At 48.2% G+C, this 15,337-nt stretch overlaps 1 protein-coding gene across 3 annotated transcripts in view; it reads right to left on the bottom strand.

The window, feature by feature from the left end:
* The window catches only part of LOC144509043 (transcription intermediary factor 1-beta-like), a 108,564-nt gene that overhangs the window by 25,896 nt on the left and 67,331 nt on the right, over positions 1 to 15,337 (bottom strand). For all 3 annotated transcript variants that reach the window (XM_078237323.1, XM_078237324.1, XM_078237325.1), the window contains exons 5-10: positions 12,214 to 12,330; positions 10,258 to 10,372; positions 5,760 to 5,906; positions 4,509 to 4,626; positions 2,490 to 3,154; positions 1,029 to 1,376 (exon numbers count right to left, since the gene is read on the bottom strand). In XM_078237323.1, coding sequence (XP_078093449.1) covers positions 1,029 to 1,376; positions 2,490 to 3,154; positions 4,509 to 4,626; positions 5,760 to 5,906; positions 10,258 to 10,372; positions 12,214 to 12,330 — 1,510 coding nt within the window. The remainder of the gene's footprint in view (positions 1 to 1,028; positions 1,377 to 2,489; positions 3,155 to 4,508; positions 4,627 to 5,759; positions 5,907 to 10,257; positions 10,373 to 12,213; positions 12,331 to 15,337) is intronic.

Raw genomic sequence — 15,337 nt, 5'->3', positions numbered from 1 at the left:
ACTGCAGGAACAGACAGGTAGTCAAGGGCAAGCCGTCCGTCTGTCAAATTACAAATGTTCACAGCGACAGGAGCTGTCAGTACATCATCGAGTCAGCATTCAGATACGGCTCCGAAAGCTGCTTATAATTGTCATATTTACGGTTCAAAAAATATTTTCTCCCCTCGTCTCTTAAAGACAACACTCGCTGCTCGGGACATAGCCCCAGAGGTGCTGACCGCTGCCCGGGACACGGTCCCCAGTGCCCGGGACACTGACCGCTGCCTGGGACATGGTCCCAGGGAGGCCGGCTGCTGCCCGTGACACTGACTGCTGCCCAGGACACGGCCCCAGGTGCGCTGACTGCTGCCCGGGATGCGGTCCCCAGGACACGGTGCCCAGCACACTGACCGCTGCCCGGGATGCAGTCCCCAGTGCCCGGGACACTGACCACTGTCCCCGGGACACTGCCCCAAGGGTGCCAATTATCTTCCAATCCTTCATTCAAGTGATTAACAGACTCAGGCTTGCTTCAGCAGTCAACCACACAGAACATCAACTCTTTTAACATCCTTAACAATATCTACTGGCATAGTCGATGATTGATTGGAGGATATCCACTGCAGACAAGTCTAAAACAGCTTTCCCCCCTCCAGTCAAACAGTATACAAACCGGAGCAAACCCACGCAGACACAGGGAGAATGTGCAGACTCCACACAGACAAGGTCGGAAATGAAGCCGGGTCCCTGGCGCTGTGAGGCAGCAGTGCCAACCACCCTGTCACCTGATCTGTTTTTTTCCAAACTCGCCTTGCGTCTCGCGATCATCTGAGGTGTTTAATCCAAAGGTGAAGCATTAGTGTCAGGAGTCTGTTGCTGATCAATGGAGGAGGGAGATTTGAAGCCATGAATTAAGCAGCCTGGCGGCACACCATTACAGCATATTGCTCAAGCATAAATTCCTGATGGGAACCTATACCAATGTGTGAAGTTAACCCAATGAGTAGAGCAAATTGCGTGCAATCAACAGATTTATTCAATACACTTACACTCTGGCTGGCAGGAGTGCTGGGGTGAACTTGCTGGGGCGCAGCACTTGTGACTAACCGCCGGCTGAACGTAGTATTCGATCGGAGTGCTTGCTGCACTGGAGGAGACGGTCGGCTGGCAGCCACGCTCGGCTGTGCGACGGACGTAAATACTTGCTGCACCGGGGGGGACGGTCCGCTGCCGGGCATGCTGAATCCAAAGGCTGGTTGCTGCCGCTGCAGAGGGGAGGGCAGTTTGTTAACGGCAGGAGGTTGCTGGACGGGCATCTGTGGGTACTGGGTGGCAGGCTGTTGCCCACTGATCAGCGGCTTAGGGGCTCCCTGAGTGTGTCCTTGAGGTGGGTGGACCTGCATTGAAATGATTCAAATTGTAGAGATTTTTTTTAAAAAAAGGAAAACTGCACATTGCTAGGAATCGGAAATCACAGATATCACTGCAAAAAAAAAAACATCTGAACTTGGCAAAGAAACCAAACACCCCAAATTCCCTCAATTGCAGATTGGCAACAGGAATCTGGGACTGCGCGCCAACCCTGGAACACCGGGGATATTCTTCAGGAACCTCTACAATGGAGGAGGCCACCATTCGGCCCATCGGGTCTGCACTGACCCTATGACAGAGCATTCTACCCAGGCGCAAACACCACCCTATCCCGGCAACCCCACATATTTAACCCTCTAATCCCCCGACACATCGTTAGACATTAAAGGGCAATTTACCACGGCTAATCCACCTAACCTCCATACTCTGGACACCGAGGGAAAATTTAGCGTGGCCAATCCACCTAACCCGCACATCTTTGGACTGTGGGAGGAAACCAGAGCACCCGGAGGAAACCCATGCGGACATGGGGAGAAGGTGCAGACTCCACACAGACAGTGACCCCCGAGGCCGGAATTGAACCCGGGTCCCTGGCGCCGTGAGGCAGCAGTGCTGACCACTTAGTTGAAAGAAATGGTGCAATGTGAAATGACATGTTCTTCATGCCTGAAAAAGGACAGGGAACTAACTGTGTGTAGAAATGCGTGGCCCCATATGCGAGCCTTGCTGTGAGCCCAGATAGTGCCTTAAATTGGTTTGCTGTGTACTTTTTAGTAGAGTCAGGATTGTTTAGTTGGCATGGTCCAATTGCAGAATCACATCTAATGTTGTACACTATGGCCGGAATTCTACGCTCGCCCCCAGGCTTGGAGAACGGCATTCTCTTTTGGTTTCAGGCGGGATCGTACAGATCTCGGGCAGACGTGCCTGTAAAATTCTGCCCTATGCTTTTGACTTCTGCAAGCACAGGTTGGTTGGGTACAGTCAGTACTTTGTCGCTTGCGAATCAATCAGCACTCTCATCTCATGCAGTAGAAACTGTAGCTTCCTAATCTTGCGATCTGTCCTGATGAGTGCAAGCCAAAAAACTTCAGCGAGCATGTCTCTTTTTTTCAACCAATACAAAATGGCCAACTTACTTGTACTCCGTTCATCTGTGGCAGTAATAGCATATCACCCATCAGCTGCTGCTGCTGCTGCATCTGGACAATGTTCCCCTGTTGCACCAACTGCACTTGCATCTGCTGCAGGTACCTCCCATTCACATTTGGTAACGCAGCTGTTGGCCTGACCAGCTGCACTGCTTGCTGCATCCGCGTCTGCCCACTCACCGGGGGCCAGGGTGGAGCTGGGAGAGGCTGGCGCATGAGAACCTGCTGCGTGTTCTGCTGGGTAGGAGGCTGACGAGGGGGCGGGAGCTGCTGGTAACTGGGCGGTGGGGGTCGATGGGAGGGCTGCATAGTGACGTGGCTTCGCCAAGGGTTTCCTTGGGTTGCGATCATGCGATTGTGCTGGGAGACAGGCGGGTGCTGGGAGGCGGACGGGTGCTGGGAGATGGACGCATGCTGGGAGATGGACGCATGCTGAGACACGGGGTGGTGTTGGGAGACAGGTGCGTGCTGGGAGACAGGTGCGTGCTGGGAGACAGGTGGGTGCTGGGTGGCGGGCGCGTGTTGGGAGATGGGCGGGTGCTGGGTGATGGGCGGGTGCTGGGAGACTGGTTGAGGAGAATGGCCAGATGTCGAAGGATGCTGAACTGGAAGATGTGTCGACAGTGTTGGCGGAATTTCAATCACAACATTGCCTGTTGGGAAATAAATCATTTGTGAACACATTCAAGATCATCAAGGGATTGTTTTTGCAATATTGCAATTTTAAAAAAATCTACACATTACAACAATAATAACTTCCATTTATACAGTGCAAAACACTGCACGGTACTTCACAGGAGCATTGAACAGTGAGCCAGACAAGGAGGTATTAGGACAGGTAGCTTTTAAGGAGCATCTTTGAGTACAGCAAGGTCAGAAAGGCTTGACAAAGGATTCTAGAGCTTAGGGCCCAGGCAGCTGAAGGCATAGCTGCTAATGGTGCAGCAATTAAAATCAGTGATGCCCAAGAGGCCGGAAGTTTAGTTTTAAGTTTAAAGTTTATTTTTTGATGTCACAAGTAGGCTTACATTAACACTGCAATGAGGTTACTGTGAAAATCCCCTAGTCGCCACACTCCGGCACCTGTTCGGGTACACTGAGGGAGAATTTATCATGGCCAATCCATCCTAACCAGCACATCTTCAGACTGTGGGAGGAAACCGGAGCACCCGGAGGAAACCCACGCAGACACGGGGAAAATGTGCAGGCTCCCCACAGACAGTGACCCAAGCTGGGAATTGAAGCCGGGTCCCTGACACTGAGGCGGCAGTGCTAACCACTGGTACGGTGCAAGATCTGAGGGGGTAGTGGAGCTGGAAGAGATTGCAGAGATGTGGGGGAGGGAGGTTGGGCAGGGGCAGCGAGGCCACAAAAGAGATTGAAAACAAGGATGAGGCTTTTAAACTCGACGTGCTGTCAGAATGGATGGTAAATTGATCAGCAAGAACAGGGGAAAGAATGACACACACACACAGACACACACACACAGACACACACACACAGACAAATGGATGGGATTTGGTGCAAAGTAAGCGATTATTTTTATTCATTCGTGGAACATAGGCGTCGCTGGCTGGCCAGCATTTTTTGCCCAACCCTAGTTGCCTGAGGGCAGTTGAGAGTCAACCACATTGCTGTGGCTTTGGAGTCACATGTAGGCCAGACCAGGTAAGGACGACAGATTTCCTTCCCTAAAGTGAACCAGATGGGTTTTTCCGACAATCGACAATGGTTTTGTCAGCAGCAGATTCTTAATTCCAGATATTTTTTATTGAATTCAAATTCCACCATCTGCAGTGGTGGGATTCGAACCCAGGTCCCCCAGAACATTAGCTGAGTTTCTGGATTAATAATCAAGCGATAATAGCACTAGGCCAACCCCTCCCCAAAGATAGGCAACAGATCGTTGGATGAGCTCACGCTTATGGAAGGTGGAAGATGGGAGGCACACCAGGAAAACATTAGTTTGGGAAACGTGAACTATTCTGCCTTTGAACAGTTGCTCACCAAAGTTGGCCGCATTCTTTGTCCAGAAGGCAGAGTCCCAGAGAAACGTAATAATGTCGTTCTTCAAGTCCTCAGTGCTCACCTTGGATTGTAACCCTCTTTGCAATTGAAAGAAGATCTGAAAAAGCAAAACAAAATCTCTGATCAACTAAATTTCATAAGAGATCATTCGGGTCTCGAATACAGTGCCTGACTGATGTACGGGACACTTTAGTCATAGAGGTTTAGAGCATGGAAACAGGCCTTTCGGCCCAACTTGTCCATGCCGCCCTTTTCATTTTAAACCCCTAAGCTAATCCCAATTGCCTGCGTTTGGCCCATATCCCTCTATACCCATCGTACCCATGTAACTATCTAAATGCTTTTTAAAAGATAAAATTGTACCCGCCTCTACTACTACCTCTGGCAATTCATTCCAGTCACTCACCACCCTGTGAAAAAATTGCCCCTCTGGACACTTTTGTATCTCTCCCCTCTCACCTTAAACCTATGCCCGCTAGTTTTAGACTCCCCTACCTTTGGGAAAAGATATTGACCATCTAGCTGATCTTTGCCCCTCATTGTTTTATAGACCTCTATAAGATCACCCTTCAGCCTTCTACGCTCCAGAGAAAAAAGTCCCAGTCTATCCAGCCTCTCCTTATTTAGTAGGTGACAGCCTCCTCCTGTACACTGGGCTATGATGTTTCTTCAGCTATAGCTGCTTGAACAGACAGAAACGCAAGGCAAAAGCAATAAGGCAAAGCCAAATAAAAACATTAACTCCCCCAGTGGACACATGGGTACAAGCACAGCCCAGCAATGGAGGGACAGTCACCGCACACTTGACTGCAGCACGCTATCAGGTGAACGAGACAGGACCTCAAGCCACAGTCTTTCCGCACCTCCCCTAAGCTGATGTACCGAGACCCTGAAGCAGGGCAAGGGCGGAGACCTGATCCGGTATTAACGAATCAGGTTTACAGAAATTAAATTAGGACATGTGCAAAGAACACACACTGAAGTACAGAAATTAAGCTGCCCCAGTTTTTAAGACTACGTTCTGTTCCCAACAGCGATCACAGTCAGAGTCTCTTTAACAACAGCCGGCATCACATAAATAGTGCAGCATTTCAATCCAAGGCAACAGCATACAGACAGTGACATTGGCTGTTCGGACACCTCTCCCACACACCTCTAACCAGTGAAGTAGTGAAATAGTAAGAAGGTGGCTAAGCTCCTCAAGTAGACGTGCTGTTCTTTCTCACATACCAATTTCTTGCAGAGCAGCAGGGCCGTGCTGTTGTCGGTGCTGATGGCCCAGGAGGCAAATTTCAAGACGTGGTCCATTTGCCGGTACAGCTTGGACATGGAGAGGTGCTGCTGCCCCAGCTTCAGCTGCCGCTCCTCCGTCAACTTCTATCGGGGTGTAAAGCGCAGGTTAGAAACTTGTAAACGCGCCCCATCACTTGCCCAACATGCTCGCTAACAGCGCAGCCAAGAGATCCGCCCCCTGCCAATGCGACCCTGGAACAAATCTCTCTCCTTCCCACGGCGGAAGCATCTTTGAGAATGTGGAAGGAGAGGGCTGACAGGGGAAGATGCAGACCCACCGTGAGCAGTAGGTTGTCAGAAAACTCTCAGACTGGGTGGCTGAAGATGCAAGGGAGAACAAGACAAAAAAATTAAACTAACCACGGTTTAAGCAAGGCTGCATTTGTACTTTGTGGAAGTTTAACATGGAGGGTTTGTTACCCAGTGCTCTGGAATGTTCCGAGCCATACCGGCACACATTGTTCAACCCCTTTCGCATGTATTAGGCTGGCCAGGGGCGCTGACATGAGCGGGCATCACACCATAATCCCGACTTTTTGATTTGATTTATTATTGTCACATGGATTAACATAGTGAAAAGTATTGTTTCTTGTGTGCTACACAAGACACAGCCAAAGACTGGAAAGAACATGGAGTGAACTTAACTGAACCACTGAGGACTAAACAATCCAGGAAAATGTGTTTTAATGATAAGTAGTTCTGGTCCTCTGGAATTCTTCCAAACTGACTCTGTTTAAATTTGCCATTTGATTTGATTTATTATTGTCACATGTATAAGTATACAGTGAAAAGTATTGTTTCTTGCACGCTATACAAAGCATATCGTTCTTAGAGAAGGAAAGGAGAGAGTGCAGAATGTAGTGTTACAGTCATAACTATGGTGTAGAGAAAGAGCGACTTAATGCGAGGTCGGTCCATTCAAAAGTCTGATGGAAGCAGAAAAGAAGCTATTCTTGAGTCGGTTGGTACGTGACCTCAGACTTTTGTATCTTTTCCCCGACGGAAGAAGGTGGAAGAGAGAATGTCTGCGGTGCGTGGGGTCCTTAATTATGCTGGCTGCTTTGCCGAGGCAGCGGGAAGTGTAGACAGAGTTAATGGATGGGAGGCTGGTTTGCGTGATGGATTGGGCTACATTCACGACCTTTTGTAGACTTGAGCACTCTTCTGCCAGAGCCACCGGCAAGAAACCAGGAAGGGGAATCTTGGTGGCACAGTGGTTAGCACTGCTGCCCCACAGTGCCAGGGACCCAGGTTCAAGTCCCGATTTGGGTCACTGTCTGTGCGGAGCCTACACATTCACCCGGTGTCTACGTGAGTTTCCTCTCATAGTCCGAAAGCCGTGCTCGTTAGGGTGCATTGGCCGTGCTAAATTCTCCCTCAGTGTACCTGAACAGGCACCGGAGTGTGGCAACTGGGGGATTTTCACAGTGACTTCATTGCAGTGTTAATGTAAGCCTACTTGTGACAATAATAAATACTTTAAACTTTTGACGGAATTTGCTGATCCTGAGAAGGGCTGGCAAGATCCAATGGATCAGGGAAGGCCGAGTGGTATTAACGCTAGACTATTAATCCAGAAACTCAGCTAATGTTCTGGGGACCCGGGTTCGAATCCCGCCACGGCAGATGGTGGAATTTGAATTCAGTTAAAAATATCTGGAATTAAGAATTTACTGATGATCCATTGTCGGAAAAACCCATCTGGTTCACTAATGTCCTTTAGGGAAGGAAATCTGCCGTCCTTACCCGGTCTGGCCGACACGTGACTCCAGAGCCACAGCAATGTGGTTGACTCTCAACTGCACTCGGGCAACTGGGGATGGGCAATAAATGCTGGCCCAGCCAGTGACGCCAATGTCCCTCAAATGAATATAAAATAGTGCAATATGACTCCTCAATGAAATGAAAACAAAGTGCTGGAAAAGCTCAGCGGGTCTGGCACTCGTTAGATACTGGGAGCTCAAAATGGGAATCATTTCTGATCCCCGCACCGAGTCCCATATGTGACAACAGAGCACTGGTGCACTGAGTCACCCAGACATGAGGGGTAACCAGACTCGAGAGATGGAATGAGGGCATGTTTGCCCACTGCAACACCCAACCTCAGAGTGCAAAATGTATTGGTCAATTATTAGTACTAAATTGCCCCAAATAAGTAGGTAAATATGTGAGGTTACGGGAAAGGGCCTGGGTGGGATCCTCTGTCAGAGAGTCGGTGTAGGTTCAATGGGCCTAATGGCCTCTTTCTGCACTGTAGGAATTCTATTGCATCAACTCAACTGCAGCTCCTTCAGTTTCTCCCCTTTCTGTTAAGTTTGTTTACTGTTACTGGTGACATTGCGTAAAGGTGCACGCTTTTCACAGCAATGTGGTTGGCTCTCATAAAAGCAAATTACTGCGGATGCTGGAATCTGAAACCAAAAGAGAAAATGCTGGAAAATCTCAGCAGGTCTGGCAGCATCTGTAAGGAGAGAAAAGAGCTGACGTTTCGAGTCCAGATGACCCTTTGTCAAAGCTAAAAGGCACAGAAAGTGGGAGATATTTATACTGCAGGGGGAGGGAATGAAAGATGAGTCATAGCCACAAAAACCAGGGGAAAGGCTGCTAATGGCAGCCCGTAGAGAGAATCGAAGGTGTGAATGGCCAAACGGCAGAGAAGCTGAAATTACTGGGTAAACGGAGACAGGTTAAAATTTAGAAAAATGGGGAGAAGGAAAGCAATGGGGGAGAAAAGGCAAGAGAAAGGGGAGGATAACATGGGAGGAAAGAATGGGGTGAGGGAGAAAGAAGAAAGACAATAAAGAAATAAAAGGTAGAGCACAGTAAAAAATTAAATAAAATGAAAACAAAGGGGTGGAGGTGGGGTAGAGCCAATCATCTGAAGTTGTTGAATTCGATGTTGAGACCGGAAGGCTGTAAAGTGCCGAGCCGGAAGATGAGATGCTGTTCCTCCAGTTTGCGTTGAGCTTCATTGGAACATTGCAGCAGACCAAGGACAGACATGTGGACATGGGAGCAGGATCGTGTGCTAAAATAGCAAGCAACCGGAAGGTCAGGGTCCTGATTGCGCACAGACCGAAGGTGCTCAGCAAAGCGATCACCCAGTTGATACTTGGCTTCTCCGATATAGAGGAGGCCACATTGGGAGCAGCAAATGCAATAGACCAAATTGGAAGTGGTGCCAGTGAAATGCTGCTTAACCTGGAATGAATGTTTTGGACCTTGGATGGTAAACATGGAAGAGGTAAAGGGGCAGGTGTTACACCTTCTGCGATTGCATGGGAAGGTGCCACGAGTGACAGGAGAGGTGTTGCGTATAGTGGAGGAGTGGACTAAGTTATCCCGGAGGGAATGGTCTCTGCGGAATGCTGACAGAGGGAGTGAAGGGAAGATGTGTTTGGTGGTGGCATCACGCTGGAGTTGGTGAAAATGGCGGACGATTATACTTTGCCTGCAGAGGCTGGTGAGGTGAAATGTGAGAACATGAGGGACTCTATCCTTGTTCTAGGGAGGATGGGGAGAGGGTGAGGGTCGTTGCAGGGGAGATGGACCGCATGCTGTTGAGGGCTCTGTCGACAACTGTAGATGAGAATCCGTGGTTGAGGAAAAAGGAGCTCATATTAGAAGCACCACTTTGGAAAGTGGCATCATCGGAACAAATGCGACGGAGGCAAAGGAGCTGAGAGTCATTAAAAGATTTAGGGTGCAAAGAGCTGTAGTCCAGATAGCTGTGGGAGTCAGTGGGCTTGTAATGGATGTTGGTATATAGTTTATTGCCAGAAATGGAGACAGAAAGGTCAAGAAAGGGAAGGGAAGTGTCTGAGATGGACCAGGTGAAGGCGACGGAGGGATAGAAACTGGAAGTGAAGTTGATGAATTTTTCGAGGTCTGGACAAGAGCATGAAGCAGCACCAAAATAGTCATCATTGTACCGGTAAAGGAGCTGTGGGAGGGGACCCAGGTAGGTCTGGAACAATGAATGCTCCACATACCCCAGAATAAAACAAGCTTAGCTGGAACCCATGTGGGTAACCCATTGCTAATTCTTTGATTTGGAGGAAGTGGGATGAGTTAAAGGAGAAGTTGTTGAGAGATAAAACGAGTTAAGCCAGGCGGAGGACAGTGATGGTGAATGGGAAGCGCTCAGGCTGGTTGACTCGCAACTGCTCTCGGGCAACTAGGGATGGGCAATAAATGCTGGCCAGCGAGTGAGGCCCAAGTCCCATGAATGAATAATAAAAATGTCGTGCTCCAACAGCTACTTGGCTATGGTCAGCTATCTCAGCATGGGCTGGCATTCACTTCTGTACACAGATTCAGAACGGTGGCACTTACCTAACTTAAGCCACTGGGAGTGCAACATTTGGAAGGAGCAGCAATCACCACAATGGCTGCACACGGCTGGGACAATATCAGTTACGAGCACTGTGGTTACCTCCAGTCTTTGGATCAACGTCTTGCCCCGTTTGTTCAGCTCTCTCATGATCTGAAGAATGGCCATCTTGATCTCAACCTGGACCTTCTTCTGCATGTCCTGGACGTCTCTCAGCCTGACGGGCGAAAGCAAGAACCACTTTGATTCAAACACAATCAGAACGCCCAACCCATGTACGTCACCCAGGGCTCCTTCGGGATCTGATAGAACAATTACACTCTCACAGAAAGGTGGAACCGTCAGGGGAAATAAGTAGGCTCATGAACACCCTGCTCTAACACGAAGATAAAGGCGAAATACTGGGGATGCCGGAATCTGAAACGAAAACAGAAAATGCTGGAAAATCTCAGCAGGTCTTAGAAAACAACAATTGGTGTAGGCTGCAATTTATACTACCAGAACCAGCTTGGGTGGATCTCTAGTGAATTGTATTCTTTTATCAAAGAAAATACTTTTATGATAAAAGCAAATTACTGGGGATGCTGGAATTTCAAACAAAAACAGGAAAGGCTGGAAAATCTCAGCAGGTCTGACAGCGTCTGTGGAGAGAGAATAGAGCCAATGTTTCGAGTCTGGATGACCCTTCAATATGGGAGCGGCACGGCGGCACAGTGGTTATAGCACTGCCGCCTCACAGTGCCAGGCATCCGGGTTCGATTCCCAGCTTGGGTCATTCTCTGTGCGGAGTCTGCACATTCTGGTTAGGGTGCATTGGCCATGCTAAATTCTCCCTCAGTGTACCCGAACAGGCGCCGGAGTGTGGCGACTAGGGGAATTTCACAGTAACTTCATTGCAGTGTGAATGTAAGCCTTACTTGCGACTAATAAATAAACCTTTTAAGAGTTGGAGAGAAGGAAAACCGGACAAGGTTTATACTATGAGGGTGGGGTGAGGGGAGTGCATTGATGTGACTATAAATGATAGGACTGGCATGGACAAAAAGACAAAGGGGATGGAAACGGTGATGATAAAGGCTGAGAATGGTGCTAATAGCGTCCATTAAGGTTCGATTCTCTCTCCACGGATGCTGTCAGAGCTGCTGAGATTTTCCAGCATTTTCTGTTTCTGCCCCTGCTCTAACATGCTTTTTTAAAAGATTTTTTTGAATGGGATGAGTTTGTATGCATCGGATGGAAAAGGTTTCTTTCTGTCTTTACAAACAGAACACAAGCTTCAACTAAACAGGGAAAAAAATGCCCGAAAAAATATCCTCTGTGAATCGATTGCTTATCAAAAAAGAGCTTCCGGCATTTAAATACTTAAAAAAGAAAGTTGAAGTATCTTCTCTCCCTGCCCTGTTGTCCGAGCACTGAATTCCCCATTTAACCAAACTCCAGTATGGTTTTAAAATCCAACGATATGGAGGAGGAATTAGGCCAAGATAGTCAGTCGCCACACTCGCTGTCATAACTTTCAACCTGAAAGCGGTCAGAATTCCCTTTGGATTTGAGTCCACAGAACGTGTTGGCAAGTTACGGAACTATGGGGAGTGCGGAGGATGGGGGTTGGGGAAATGACTTGAGGGGCAACACACATCATTGCCTCACCCGATGTTTGCATGTGTCCTCTTAAGCGGGGGCTGCCTACAAAGCAAGCAGCACTTTGGGAACCCTGCTTTATCTTTCTCTCTCTGGATCCAGTTGCAATGCCATCAGCCAGATCAGAGGCCTTGGGGGCTGTCTGACGTATTATCAAGCAGACTACAACATCTGAAATGGCAGCGAAAATGATTTTTTATGGCTTATGCTGATCACTGCTCCCGTCTGACCATAAGACACAGGAGCAGAATTAGGCCACTCGGCCCATCGAGTCTGCTCCGCCATTCAATCATGGCTGATATTTTTCTCATCCCCATTGCACTGGTGATGCTTAAATTTCAAACTTCTCGATTTGCACAGAGCAGTTTGGGTGTGCGGTCCAGGTCAGGCACCGTGGTAAAAAGCACGGGGGCATACCTGGTGCGGACCTGCTTGGTGGTCACTTGCAGCTGGGTCTTCTTCTCCGTCAACCTCTTCACTAGGTTTTCCAGCGTCAGTTTCTGGTTCTTAATGGCTTCCTCTAGAAACTGGTACCTGTTGACAAAGATTTTGCTGGGTTAGGAATACAATTTTGTGCACTGCTCACTAAAAACAAACCAGAGGCCACCCTGCGTTCATGTACAGTACAGCTGCTCACGGACGGTTAAGTCCCAGTGAAATGGAGTTACTGACCTATGTTTTATTTTCTGATCAATGAGTGTTGCATCACTGTTCATAGAATCCTACAGTGCAGAAGGAGGGCATTTTGCCCATCGAGTCTGCACCGACCACATACCACCCAGGCCCTATCCCCATAACTCCATGCATCTACCCTAGCTAGTCCCCCGACACCAAGGGGCAATTTAGCAAGGCCAATCCACCTCATCCGCACATCTTTCGGACTGTGGGAAGACATCGGAGCACCCGGAGGAAATCCACGCAGACACAGGGAGAACATAGAACAGTACAGCACAGAACAGGCCCTTCGGCCCACGATGTTGTGCTGAGCTTTATCTGAAACCAAGATCAAGTTATCCCACTCCCTATCATCCTGGTGTGCTCCAAGTGCCTATCCAATAACCGCTTAAATGTTCCTAAAGTGTCTGACTCCACTATCACTGCAGGCAGTCCATTCCACACCCCAACCACTCTCTGCGTAAAGGACCTACCTCTGATATCCTTCCTATATCTCCCACCATGAACCCTATAGTTATGCCCCCTTGTAATAGATCCATCCACCCGAGGAACGTGCAAACTCCGCACAGACAGTGACCCAAGCTGGGAATCGAACCCAGGTCCCTGGCACTGTGAGGCAGCATTGCTAACCACTGTGCCGCCATGCCACTCTGCACTGCTGTGCAGATCACTGCCATCGAATGACACAATCTCAGAGGCCTAGTCTATCAGTCCGCATCAGCACGAAGCAAAGACTTGGCTGTATAGATATATGACATTTAAAAAGGCAATTTTTTTTTTTACATAATGCAAAAGAAAATACAAAGAATAATCTAGAGATACTTGTATTTGAATCACACCCCTCACAACCTCAGGCTGTTCCAAACAAACTGCTTCACTGCCAATGAATCATTTTTGAATTTTAATGTAGGAGATACAGCAGCAAATATGTCCACAGCACACTCCCACAAACAGCAGTGATAATGTACAGATGAGGTAGGTTTTTTACTCAGAGAGTGGTTGGGGTGTGGAATGGACTGCCTGCAGGGATAGTGGAGTCAGAAACTTTAGGAACATTTAAGAAGCTATTGGATAGGCACATGGAGCACTGAGGGATGATAGGGAGGAAATAGCTTGATCTGGGTTTCAGACAAAGCTCGTAGGCCGAAGGGCCTGTTCTGTGCTGTACTGTTCTATGTTCTATGTCTCTCTCCCTGAATGTGACTCCTCATTTTGAGGCAATAGCCCTCAAATACCTTCAGTAATGATTACAGCGAAAATGGTGGGTATCCATCAAACAATCAATTTTCCCCTGGTAAACAGAAAGTCGGCACGGTGGCAGAGTGGTTAGCACTGCTGCCTCACAGCGCCCGGGACCTGGGTTCGATTCCCGGCTTGGATCACTGTCTGTGCAGAGTTTGCATGTTGTCTGCATGGGTTTCCTCCGGGTGCTCCAGTTTCCGCCCACAGTCCGAAAGACGTGCTGGTTAGGTGGATTGGCCATGCTAAATTCTCCCTCAGTGAACCCGAACAGGCACCGGAGTGTGGCGACTAGGGGATTTTCACATTAACTTCATTGTAGTGTTAATGTAAGCCTACTTGTGACTAATAAATAAACTTTACTTGTACTTTTTACTTTACTTTAATCTTGCCTTTATACAGCACTTCTCATAATCTCTGGATGTCTCAAAGAGCTTTATAATCAACAAAATATTTAAATAAATTTTAAAACTTCAAACTTTATTAGTCATAAGTAAGCTTACATTAACACTGCAATGAAGTTACTGTGAAAATCTCCTACTCGCCACACTCCGGCGCCTGTTCGGGTACACTGAGGGAGAATTTAGCACGGCCAATGCACCTAACCAGCACGCCTTTTGGACTGGGGGTGGAAACCGGAGCACCCGGAGGAAACCCACGCAGACACGGGGGAGAACGTGCAGGCTCCACACAGACAGTGACCCAAGCCAGGAATCGAACCCGGGTCCCTGGAGCTGTGAGGCAGCACTGCTAACCGGGAAGGAAAAAAAGTTGTAATTGTGGACAATTGTAGTGAGTTTTAATGTCCGAGTTTTCTTTTAGACGGCTGACAGATCAATATAATTTTGCATGTATTGCTGAGCACTGTCCTGTTTGAAATCTCCCTTGAAAGGGTTTCTGCTGTTTTTAGTCGAGGTGCTTTCATTGAGGTTACTTCAAAGCGTCAGCAGCGATGAGGTTTGATGGCTTTTTTGATGGCCCCCGTAGTCAGTTGTTGCAAAGTAGAAAATGCAATGGCCAGTTTGCACACAGCAAACTCCCATCAAGAGCAATGTGATAATGACCAGACAATCTGCCTCTGGGACTTCGATTGAGGGATTAATAATGGTTAGGAGACCAGGGAATAACTGTTCTTTGAAATATTATGGGATCTTTTACATCCACCCAAGCTGGCAGATGCGACCTCGGTTTCACGTCACTTCCAAATGGCAGCACCTCCAACACTGCAGCCTTACTCAGTACTGCACCGGAGTGCTGTGTAGGTTTTGGTTCTGAAGCCTCAGTGTGGGCCTTGAGCCTGAAACCTTGTGACTGAAACGGCACAAGTGATACCAATTGAGCCACTATAAATTCTGGAGGACTTGCTGTTCTCCGTGAGGATGAGGTTATGATTTGATTTATTATTGTCATGTATTAACATACAGCGAAAAGTATCGTTTCTTGCGTGCTATACAGACAAAACATACCGTTCATAGAGAAGGAAATGAGAGGGTGCAGAATGTAGTGTTACAGTCATAGTAGAGAAAGATCAACTTAATGCGAGGTAGGTCCATTCAAAAGTCTGACAGCAGCAGGGAAGAAGCTGCTCGAGTCGTTTGGTACGTGACCTCAGACTTTTTCCTGAAGG

This window comes from Mustelus asterias, chromosome 21 (assembly GCF_964213995.1).
Source record: "Mustelus asterias chromosome 21, sMusAst1.hap1.1, whole genome shotgun sequence".
Lineage (NCBI taxonomy): Eukaryota > Metazoa > Chordata > Chondrichthyes > Carcharhiniformes > Triakidae > Mustelus > Mustelus asterias.
Note: the sequence above shows the minus strand (reverse complement) of the source record. Positions and strands in the feature narration are given on the sequence as shown.